General features: G+C 41.0%; 1 protein-coding gene across 4 annotated transcripts in view; it reads left to right on the forward strand.

Annotated features, from left to right (window-relative positions):
• The window catches only part of LOC115075369 (nuclear receptor ROR-alpha-like), a 131,780-nt gene that overhangs the window by 40,488 nt on the left and 78,815 nt on the right, over positions 1–12,477 (forward strand). Inside the window, exon 2 of one of the 4 annotated variants that reach the window (XM_029575691.1) lies at positions 943–1,288. The exons of the other annotated variants lie outside the window; for them this stretch is intronic. Within the exon in view, the coding sequence (XP_029431551.1) occupies positions 943–1,037 (95 nt within the window). The 3' untranslated portion in view covers positions 1,038–1,288. Of the gene's footprint in view, positions 1–942; positions 1,289–12,477 lie in introns of those variants that run through there. 4 annotated transcript variants of the gene reach the window in all.

Consider the following 12,477-nt stretch of genomic DNA (forward strand, 5'->3'; position numbering starts at 1 on the left):
GGGAAAAAAAATCAGTATCGGAATTCAAGAAGACGGGATAAACCCAAAGAATCCTTAGATTGGTAATGAAGCAATAGTGTACCTGCACAGAGCAGCAGCTACAACCCTGAAAAATCCTGCTGGGCTGAATGGATGGGCCATGTGTGTCTTTTTCTGTTATCATTTACTGTGTTAGCATGTTAGAAGTCTCTAGTCTGTATGGGGTATGAAAATACATGGAACTTGGAGATACACTGTTCAGACAGGGTTTGTTGCATCAATTCCAGTTCATTTGTCATCTTTGCTGTCATAGAATGCTGCTTCCTGCACCTCGATCTGTAGAATGAATTATTTTAGGCTTCTGTATTTGTCAAAACGCAACCTTAGGATCCCAGAACCGTTCATTCAGCAGTCCTTCCGGCTCTTGTGCTAAGATCTCTAATAAGCATCACTGGCTGGCTTGACAAAGTTATACATTTTTATGATGGATTCTGATGATGTAGGATGGAATGATTTGTTTTTTGTAAAAGAAATGATGATGACAAAGTCTGTTTTAGAGCTGCTACTAGAAGCTGGGTGGGTTATTGAAACACAATAGAAGTGCTTTTCCTAGCTGTATAGTATTATTACAACCAACAAAAGTACTTCTGCTGCATCAATTTTAAATTGATGATTATCACAATTGACTCCTTTCAGTGAAACAGTATCTTAATTTGCTTTACAACTACAAGGTGTGGGGCCTGGCAGTATTTTCTTTAGCATTCGTATTATTATTATAGTGACAATGTAACAGTGTTCTGCTTGCAAAGTTGATACATCACTAGAGCACCTCTGTCAACTAGTCAGGATGTGGCTTTGGACAAGTGTGTTCCAAGTTGTTTTGTAATAGAAATTGCATTTTAGTGTGTATGTCTGCTTGCCTCAGTGACTGAAACATGTACATTGCTCTGTTCTTGCTTGCAGCTTCATTAGCATGTTCCTTCAGGGAATTTCATCTGGAATTGTGGTGGAAGAGGGGAGCAAGAACAAAAACAACAAACTTCAGCATTTTCTTCTGAACTTTTTCTGTTTCATGACAAGAATGATGCACACATCTCTATAGTGAAAGCAATTACTATGTTATGAAGTTTAAAACCACATCCCTGGCATAGAAAAATCATGCACATGCGCACACTAATTTTCAAAGGGATTTTTGCGGGTTGAACAGCGTTTTAGGTGCAGAAATGGAATTTTACAAAATTTCCTAGCTGATATGCAGGTAATCTTACATATGCATGTGTGTATGTATAAACTGTATTATATCTATAAACTTATCCTCTTTCTCTCTCTATGTATAAATGTATATAATTTTATAATGCACATATGTTGGCTGGCATCAGTTTTCACACTGGACTTGTACACAGAAATCCACTTTGAAAATTATCCCACCAAATTTACCCACACAGACTTAAACCTGCTAAAATGTGCACAATTTTTCTTGAAACTTTATAAATATACATTCTAAAATCCAAAAGTATGCATGTAGTTCCAAACCCCCGACACAGTTCTGCTTCCAGGAATATCTCTGCTCAGTACGAGTAAACTTAAGTACGAGAATGCCACATCTATATCTATCTACATCTATCTTTCTTTCTATCTATATATGTATACTCACATTCTTGCATTGTTAATTGCTGCCTTTGCAAATACTGTAATACATTTTGTTTTTTACATATAAGAACATGCCATACTGGGTCAGACCAAGGGTCCATCAAGCCCAGCATCCTGCTTCCAACAGTGGCCAATCCAATATGTGAGAGAAATGTGGTCAAGCTGTCAAAAAACATGATTAAGAAGCATTATGATGATAACATAATAACATCTTGTAAACAAGATGATAACATCTTGTTTACATGTTACCCATTTATATTGTTCATTGTTTGTTTTTAATTGGATTCTCTTTCATATTGTTAGTTATATGTATCAAACTCGTTGTATGTATCAAGTTGTTATTCTGTAAACCGGAGTGTAGGCATTTTTTGCTATACTTCGGTATAAAAAAGACTTTAAATAAATAAATAAATAAATAACTTTAGACACATTCAGGTAGTGTATGCGCTAAGGTTTTCTTATACATTTTTTGTGTTTTTTGGAATTAGTTAACACTTTAGATGGGGAAACCTAAAAAAAAATGCTGTGGTATTAAGGCTGAGCTAATAAACTTAATTGGCTGAAGCAAAATGTCCCCATGTTGAAAACTCAGCTGTAAGAATGCAAGAGAAGAGGGATAGTGAGCACCAGTTCTCGACAGATTTGGTTTTCAGGATGACCAAAGTTTGCAAAGCAATCTTGGTCTTGGATGAATGATATGCACATATTTGTAATTAATATTAATTGTAGAAATTGTTTAAACCAGGCCTGCTATTGTGGCACCCAAGGACAAGGATGGAAATTTATCACTGATATAGAATTCTATATGGGCCGCCGGCCCCCCACCTAATATGGTGGGCGAGCGTCGCCGGTAACGGGGAAACCGTTGTGCCTTCCCCTACTGTGGGCAGCGCCCTTCTCCAGCTCCTCCCCCTTCCTTCCCCTTCACTGCATATGGCTTTACCACCTGGGCACTCACTGGTGGTGGTGGGGGAGTCGGGGGGCCCCCCCTCTTCTTAACTCCAGGGTTTCTGGCCACATCTTGGGCTCTGAGGGGGGTATCTTCCATCTGGGGCTGTATGTTGGTCCTCCTCCCTTGCTATGTAGTCCGGAGTTATGGCTGCTGCCTTGAGTTGAGCAGGGCATGCTGAGAGATCTCCCTGCGGCCCACGTGGCTGCGAGATGATGCCGGCACTGCTGGCGAGAGAGGTGATTGGAGAGCCTGGCTGCGTCGGGGGTGGTCCTTCCAGGGGGATTTAAACTTTGTTGGTGTCGGTGATCAGCCCATTTGTGATCGCCGCCACTAGCCAGCTGTTCGTGTCCCGTTGCCCGGCCCAAAGCGAGCAGTAGGATTATTTTATATATTGCATGTGTGTAGTAGCTTAGATGATACTTGTACTGGTGAGGAGTCTTTCTGTCTCAGTGGGTGTCTGAGCCTCAGTAGGGGGGAGGATCATTTGGTTGGCCTGGTATTGGGTCTATTCAGATCCCCTTTCTATGAGCATGAAAGCAAGCTAGGGCTTGGAAATAACAGCAAGGCCTTGCGAGACACGCAGACCTTGGAAGTTCTGCCTGGGCAGGTTCAGTCCCATCGCTGGGCTTGGGGCTAGGGTAGTACTAAAGGTGGTTCAGGGCTTGTGGCCCTGTGAGTGGCTCAGGGAGATGGGGCAAGAATCTCTGCTTGGTCTGGCACAGTCTGGGGGGCGGGGGGGGGGGGGAATAGTCAGCAGGGTCATAATTGGGGGCGTTTGTCGAGGCTCACTACCTGGCTTATAGTTTTCCTTCTGTTGTTAGTTAATAAAGCTGCAGCCATATATTTCCAAAAGTGAATACTGTGTCCACCCCCTTCTTCGTCTCTCCTTGTCTCCTGGGGCTGAGTGGAGGGGGGGACCGGGGGGGGGGGGGGGGGGAAGTGCTCCTGCTGCCCCGGTTAACTACTTTCTTAAGGGTATTACGGTTCATCATGAGCTGGTCTCTGTAATGGCCAGTGGGAATCAGAGGTCTGCAGGGAGACCAGGGTATTAGAGACCCCTATACAATGTGGGCATCCAACAGAGATCAGGCATTTTAGTCTATTCTTTTTTAAGGTTTTATCCTAGAATATGAATTATTTGTATTGTTGAATTTATTCCATTATTTGTATTTGATTTTATTTTATTTTTAACTTAATTTTACTTTGTGTTTGTAATGGTTTATCTGGTTTATTTTTATGATTAATTTTATTTGATTTTTATTTGCTGCTTCTATTATTTTATCCTGTGGTATTCTTGCCGTGAACTTTTATTTGGGAAGGTGGGCGAGAAATACAGATTGAGTGAGAGAGGAATAAGTGCATGAAAAATGTAAATTGTAGCTTGGGCATAAACTCTAAACATTTCACAAATTCTGCAGCTTCCCAGAATTATTTGCCATCAGCTTTATTGGCAAAACAAAATCTGCACAAGCTTTCAGAATATTCCAGATTTGCAATGGTACACAAGTGATCTTCAGCATTTTGCACATGGTTTATCTAATGTATTTATTTAGGCTTTTATATAGAGGACACTTTCCGTGGGGATTTAGTCAAGTAATGACTGAGTTAGCTGGCTAGATTCACCTGATAGTAAACTATCCCTTCAGAGCAGCTAAATGTACTGCAGGCTTTCACAGTACATGTACTTTTAGCTAATTTAAAAAGAAGTATTCCCGAGTGCGTGTCTAGGTCAAGGAAGTAAATAGCATGCATACATTTGTATTCTCAAATATAGGCGTGCTATTTTACTCCCAATCCACTTCCCACAGAAATAACAGATGCAAAGTATGTGGCCACCTGTACTTAATTTTCAAAGTGAAATTTCCCAGGTAGTTTCCCCTCTGAAAATTAGCTACAAGGTATACTCATTCTGTAGTGCATGCATACTGTGCAACTATGTGGGCTACTGCAAACTGCACCCACAGTGCTCTACAACAAAGTGCATGCAGGTGTAGCAAATCTGTATGCTCATGAGCTTACAATCAAAGGGGCAGATTTTAAAAGCCCTGCGAGCGCAAAGCCCTGGGATGCACGTAAGTCCCGGGACTTTGCTTGGGGGGTGTGTCGGGGGCGGCGCAGCATTTGGGGGTGTTCTGGGGGCGGGGCCGTGGGTGTGATGCCGGCCCGGGGGCGTTCCGGGGTGTAGCCGAGGCCTCCGAACCAGCCCCCGGGCAAGGGAATGGTGCAGTGGCAGCTGGCCGGCGTGCGCAAGTTATGCCTGCCTCGGGCAGGCGTAACTTTCTGCACAAAGGTAGGGGAGGATTTAGTTAGGGCTGGGGGGTGGGTTAATTAGGGGAAGGGAGGGGAAAGTGGGGGGGGGGGCCGGAAAAAAATTCCCTCCGAGGCCACTCGGCGCGCGCTGGTTGCACAATTGTGCACCCCCTGCACACGCTGACCCTGGGTTTTATAACATGCGCGTGGCAGCGCGCGCATGTTATAAAATTGGGTGTAGATTTGTTCACGCCGAGTTGCGCGAACAAATCTACGCCCGCGCATAACTTTAAAAATCTACCCCAAAGTGGGTACTTAAGGCAGCGGGAGATTGTGACTTGCCAAAGATCAGACGTGTCAGTGGGAGACACAGGATTTGAACCCTGGTTGCCTGATTCACAGCCCTTCAGTAGGCAAATGGTTCACAACATTTTGCATGTTTCCTAACCAATTTCATCCTCCCAGTCTGTTTAATCAAAAAAATTCACATTAAATGTTATGGATGGCGGGATAAATATCTCTGCTGAAGGTATGTGCTATGGCATAGCGCTTGTAATTTTCTACATTCTCTTTGATGATGGAGTCTCCCATCGATGTGGACATATGATTTTTCAGTAACTTCTTTTGACTAAATTTGTTTATATATATGTTCTTATGATATAAGACTAAACCTTGACTCACAAATGAGATAACAGGTGAAACCTGTAGTTGATGAAAGGCTAAATTGGCCTTTCTTCTCTCACTCTTTTGTGTTTGTGTTTATTTGGTTTCCAAGTTATGGATGACCAATGTCTATTTAGACATTAATTTATTCACATATTTCTAGAGAGGAGAAGGTGTTCCTAGCATGTCCTAATTGTAAATAGCATACATTTGTAATTCTGAAGCGTGTAGTGCACCATAGTTTCATGTTTGAGCATTTCCACCATTAACTTATTAACTATTACAAAATTTTGCTTTGAAAATACTAATTAAATATAATTGGACCCATAATTGGTTTACTTGGATTCTCTACTATTGGGTGCAAGAAGAATTGTGGAATTGTCCATAATTTATATTGGAATGCAATTAGTTTATAAATTAAGATATTGTCTTCATTGAATATGTGGCTTGATTGCATTAACCATGGACTGTTCAGGAATGAAACATCATAGGTGCTCTTGTTAGTTACCTAATGAACTGATTTAGTAAATCATATAATGCTGAGGTAAGTTGCAATTAGTTTTCAGTGATATGATGATAAAGCTTTGTAATTAAGTGAACCCCTGATTTTAGCCATGTGAAATAAGAGCCAATACTTGGAGGCTTCTGAGGTTTGCATCAGGATGCTTTCTTTTATTCCTTGTAACCTTTGAACAGGTTGCATTGAAGACTAATCACAAGCACTCTGTTGTACATTGCTGATGATTTCCTGTGGAAAAACTGTTTAGCTTTTAGGACGGTAGGTTAATTATTCACAAATATATGCAATACATTTTTTTTACATTTTGCAAACCACAAGTGGGGGCTATTCCTGGGAATGGCAACATTTGTCAGTTTCAGTGTAGAAGATCTGTACGACTTATGCTTTGCAGTTAAAACTATATATCAAGAAGGAATCACATACAACAACGTGAATATAGTAGGACGGGTTCACCCTCAAAAATGAGTGGCTATACATGTATACCCAAAGGTGTTTCGAATCTCTTATGCACTTGTCTTGTATGTGCAAACACTCTTATTACAATCATAGGGTGTCCCAATTTTTCTTTTTTTTATAATTTTTTGTGTGAAAAGTCCTTTTTGTTCTAAATCACGTTGACATATGCCATTCTTCTAAACACAACAGAAGAATACGAAATTTTGAAAAAAGTGAATTATCCCCTTTGTTTTGTTTCTAATGTCACTGAACCATGGAAAAATACACTTATCTTTTTCAAGAAATAATTTAGAGCAGGTGGCTCTTCAGCCTTGCTCGACCAAACGCCCGACACCGCTGGTGTTTTGAGAAACTCTTCTTCAGGGGCCTTAAAGTCTGAAAAAATGACAAAAGCGTATTAAACACTCACAACATCAATCCTCACCAAACATATTATCAAAGACTTACGAATTAGAAATGGAAAAACCAACTCCTGTATGATACGGCATAGAATCGGATCCGCCATTTTAAGACTGACGTATTCTTGATATATTGTTTGTAATTTTATCACATACTTTACCGGTTTTTCTAATTTTGCAGTTAAAATTGTCACTGTTGTGCATGACTGCATGTCCATGCAAGTATTGTTAGATTTTGTCATCAGAAGAACTAGCAGGCTTCAGTTTTCCAGAACTTCAAGAGATTGCATGATCTGTCAGGTTTATGTATGAGAGCTCCAGCACATGCAGTTCCGCCTATTAAAAGGTGTACTATAAACTGGGATAAACAGATACTGGTTTTAATTCTTGTGGCATTGAGAAATGAGAGAAACATAATGTTTGTAAACTACTTAGATTTTATGATATGCAGAATAGAAATTAATAAATAGTGATGAAGAGAGATCATTTGTATTAGTGAAAAGAGGCTTGCCCTATAGACTTTGTCATGTTTGCCAGTGAGAAATGGAAGATGAATATCAAGTGGATACTAATGACATAAAATTTGGGGATGTAGAGGACACTTTGAAAAAAGTTTGATTTGCTTTTGGGAAAATGTGATCTGATAGAAGTGAAAGTGTTGCTGAAATGTGTTAAAATAGTTAAGTATCAACAAACAAATTGTAGGTGATACCTTTTTATTGGACTAAATCAATGCATCTATGCCTAGCTTTTGAGAGAACATAGTCACAAATGTGTGTGTTTCTGTAACACAAGATGGAATGTTACAGAATTAAGTCTGTAACCAACCATGGTTGACCATCAAAGAAGAAATGTACAGATCCTTTCCAATATAACTCCATCATCATATTTTACTTTTAAATGAAAGGAATCCAACTGGGCCTACAGTTTTTTCTTCTGTGGCTCTCACTGTTAAATCCTGCATTCCAAGATATTTCATGGCTTCCATCAAAGTGCTTTTTGCTAGAATTGTAAAATTTTTACCATTTCCAAAGAGAGATACAAAACTGTAATCTGTGCAGTTTATTGTACAGCAGGGTTTATGTATTACCAGGTCAAGAAGTTTTACTGACATTAACAATGGTGCTGTCTATAAATAAGAACAAGATAGAGAATAAATAACTGAAAAGCATATGGAAAAATAAGGTAGGAGAAATATCACAAGCTCAGATCATAGCAAGTAAAAAAAGAAAATGTAAACAGAACTTTGTACAAGGCTGGAGACATGAAAAGGCACACACTATCTCTCATTATTACAAATGGTCCACTACTACTTGTAGCTTTACCTTTACTAGCACATGACAGAATGAGTTAGAAAAGCAGTGATTAGCCACTCTTAATGGTCTTGATGATTTACAATGTGAATTAGTGGCTGCTGCTAGTTGAACGCCTGATTGCTGAAGGGTGAAAACCTTTAGTACATCTGGTGTGTTAACAGCGGTTTTTAACACAGCCAGTAACACATTTGTTACTTGCTCCATGACATTTCTATATTACGTGAAGCATATGGTCAGCAGGCCCAATTTTGCTCATCAAAGCAGGAAGAAGACCTGTTCTCTCCTGCCTCCATCTTCATTTTTGGATACTTAGGTTAAGCGCGAGGGCTACTGGGTCTGGGTACCCATCCTTTGAATTGGTGATGGAAGACTGAGCTTTAATAGCTCTAATTTGCTGATTCAGGGGAAGGGGTGGTGAGGGATCAGGCCTCAGCGCCCTTCAAGTTAGACTTGGTAAGGAAAGCTGGCCATATCAATGTGCATATTAGCCTGCCAAAATGAATGTAGCCCTTGGCCTGATTCCTACCCAGGCATAATCTCTCACTGGGTGGGTCATGGGCCAGAGCAGAACCCATGCCATTTGGGTGCTTCCCGCACTGTGGTGGTGGTGGGGGTGAGTTGGATGGGGGCTGGGGAGGAGTGATTATCTTTTAAGGCCTTAAGGGTTTTCTTTCTTTTGAGGTTCTTCTGCACATCAGTCCAGTCACAAACCACTGCACTGCATACCAAAGTTGTGGTCCAAAATAAGTCTTTACTGGTTACTGATGGCAGGAAAAACAAATCCATACTGATACTGATCCATACTACTTAATGCACCAAACAGTTCAGAAAAATAAAGTCCAAAAACTCTCAAATTAACATAATGCTGCACTCCATGGCCGGGAAGGCACCCTGCTTTTTTGGCTGTCCCCAGGTACTAGTCTCCGATAGGAATTCTTTCTCCTGCTCTCTGGAATCCCTCTCACTTCTCCAAATCAGGCGGGCTCTAGCTGATTCCTTTTATCTGTCAGCAACTCTTCAGGACCTTCCTTAGATGGGAAATTTCCTCTTTTAACTCCCACAAAAGACAATCTCACGCCAACTTGTGAAACACTCCCCTTGGACAAATGAGGAATATGGATTTAAATTTCTCTCCCTTGAGACTATTTCTGCAAGAGATTTCTTCCCACTCCTGGAACCCTAGGCACCCCAATCTCAACACTCTTACTCTATTCCGACAAAACTCACTGCATTCAAGGACTGTTGAGATCACTGACTGCACCCTAGCAAGGGGGCAACTACATTAGCAAGGGGAAAATTCTAGGTTCCCCTTACATAAAATTAGTTATAGCCTTATTCATATTCCTGTTTAAACAAAGTAAAATAAACCCAGATTCTTAAGTTTACATTGTCAATTGTATGACTACTGTGATACTGAAATAGCAGGTTAACAGCTATGCGATCCAACCAATAGCAAAGCAACTTTCACAGTACATACAGTATATCTGAAAGCATATGAAATCACTGATGTAAAGTCAGACTTAAAGAAGTGAACATCCTGGGCAAACAAGACTTTGCTATTCAGAAATTGTGGTCTAGAGTAAAAGAAAAGACCCTTTTTTTAAATTGCAATAAATCACTTGGGCTTCTGTGGTACTGTGTTGCTGATTTCACTTTTAGAAGGCACGATTGCAGCAATCTGTTTTGCTCCATGCTATGACATCCCTTGATGGTGGTGATAATCATATAGGGGTAGATTTTAAAAAACGGCGCGTTGGCGTACTTTTGTTGGCACTCCAGGCGCCAACAAAAGTACGCGGGATTTTAGTAGATACGCGCGTAGCCGCTCAAATCCTGGATCGGCGCGCGCAAGGCTACCGATTTCGTGTAGCCGGCGCGCGCCGAGCCGCGCAGCCTACCTCCGTTCCCTCCAAGGCCGCTCCGAAATCGGAGCGGCCTCGGAGGGAATTCGCTAACGCCCTCCCCTCACCTTCCCCTCCCTTCCTCTACCTAACCCACCCCCCCGGCCCTGTCTAAACCCCCCCTACCTTTGTTGGGGGATTTACGCCTCCCAGAGGGAGAAGTAAATCCCCGCGCGCCAGCGGGCCGCTGGCGCGCCTAGACGCAACCCAGGGGCAGTTCCGGAGGGTGCGGCCATGCCCCCTGACTGCCCCGGGCCGAAACCACGCCCCCGGGCCCGCCCCCGAAACGCCGCGTCCCTCCCCGAAAACGGCGTGCCGCTCGGCCCCGCCCCCGACACGCCCCCCTCGGAAAACCCCGGGACTTACGCGAGTCCTGGGGCTCTGCGCGTGCCGGTAGGCCTATTGAACATAGGCGCACCGGCGCGCAGGGCCCTGCTCGCGTAAATCCGGGCGGATTTACGCGAGCAGGGCTCTTAAAATCCGCCCCATAATGTAAAATGATTCAAGAATAGAAGGCAAAAGGGTATCACACTCATGTAGCAATGCCTTATCCCTACATCTTGCTTCTCACGTAAGTTAACAGGGACTTGGAATACCTTCTTTTGCACAGATCAGATCTATTAAGCTCTGCTCAAACTCATTAAAATACAAAGAATTTAACAGTTGGACTGTGATATCTTGCCAAATTCTTTGATACAAGAGAAATAATTTGTTACAGCTTTATAAAAAAAAAAAAAAAAGGAACAGTTTTTCCTTCTTACTGCATAGTAAACAACAATCAAGTCCCAATATTTTATTAGAGATGCCAGTCTTTCCAAATCATCATTGTATGCAGCATATTATAGCTTGCTTGTTACCAATTACATTTATACTAGGGGAATGCTTTCACTTCATTTTGATTTAACAATGCCTTGAAACCTCAGACAGGAAGACAAGTTTCCCAGGGAGAATGAAGCACTGAATTAGAGACTTTTTGAAATATATGTTTAGCACAGCAGGTATTATCACACTGGTGGCTTACATTGTCCCAAAAAGAAACCTGTGACAGGAAGTCTAAAGTAACATTGAGCAGTTTTAAGGCTTTGTTTCATCAAAGTTGCATCAGTAGTGCATACACGTTATGGGGAGGAGAAAATAAAGTTTAAAATTAAAAAAACAATACAAAGCCCTAACTTAAGGATTTAGGCACCCTTTTCAAAAAATACAAAAAGGGGTACACTAAGGAATACATTTTCCAAACATGTTTGTACATAAAATTAGCATACATGGAAACATAAGTTGTTTGTACTTGCATACATGCTATTTTTAAAAACATCAAAACTATATGCATATTTTCGATATTGTGCACCCAAATGTGTGCAAAAAATAGGGGCGTTCCAGGGCAGGGCTAAGAGCTACGTGTGCAAGTTGCTATTTTATAAGAGACTAACGCATGTATATTTGTCAACTTATTCATGTAATTTTACACCTAATTATCTTGCGCAATTGATATCAGACTCATCTACTGTTGGTTGGGTGGGAGGTCTGAATGAACAGGGGGAAGTTCAGAGTGAAGAAACAGGAGATCTGAATGACCTGAAGAAGGTCTGGAGAAGCTTCAGCAAACTGATTACAATTACACGTGCATGGTTTAAATTATACCAACTTGAGTGTAAACAGGATTTTGAATAAGCAAATCACAATTTTTTTCATGTGTAAAATATATGCCCCTATATTTTTAAAATATGTAGGAAAAGTAGGTGCTTTCAATGCATTGCAGGTATTCGTGCATAATTATAAATATGTGCGAATGTTTGGGGGCCTAGACATATGCATATTTTATAATCTGTGCATGCCTAATTACACGCAGGTTGTAAAATATTATAGTAGATCTTCGCATGGCCATATATGAGGCCACATATTTACGCAAATATCTTCTAATCCATGCATATGATGTATACACGTTTTATAAAATATGCATCTCTACCCCTCCAGAAATATATGCAGTGCATCGAAACCAAGTATATTAATGCGTTGAATGCACATAATTTTCCTACCTATGTTAAAAATATATACAATGTATTTTACATGCAAAAGTAAAATAGGACTTACTACGTCCTGATTTACATGCATGGGTCAGCTAATTTTAAAACATCTGCGTGTAAATGAAAATAACCAGTTTACCCATTAGTCCATTAGTTGGCCCAGTCTTTCTCCATGTTGAGACTTTACTGGTTCTTCAGCTTGAACTCCCCTCCCCCCCTCAGTTATTCCAGACCTCCTACCCACTCAGTACTACATAATAAATACATTTAATATCACATATGCCAGGTACAGTGATTAGCAGGTATAAAAATACACAGTTGGCAAATGTGTGCACATAAGTATCTTTTAAAATAGCAATTTAAGGTTG

The sequence above is a fragment of the Rhinatrema bivittatum genome, chromosome 13, assembly GCF_901001135.1.
Source record: "Rhinatrema bivittatum chromosome 13, aRhiBiv1.1, whole genome shotgun sequence".
NCBI classification, from domain to species: Eukaryota; Metazoa; Chordata; class Amphibia; order Gymnophiona; family Rhinatrematidae; genus Rhinatrema; species Rhinatrema bivittatum.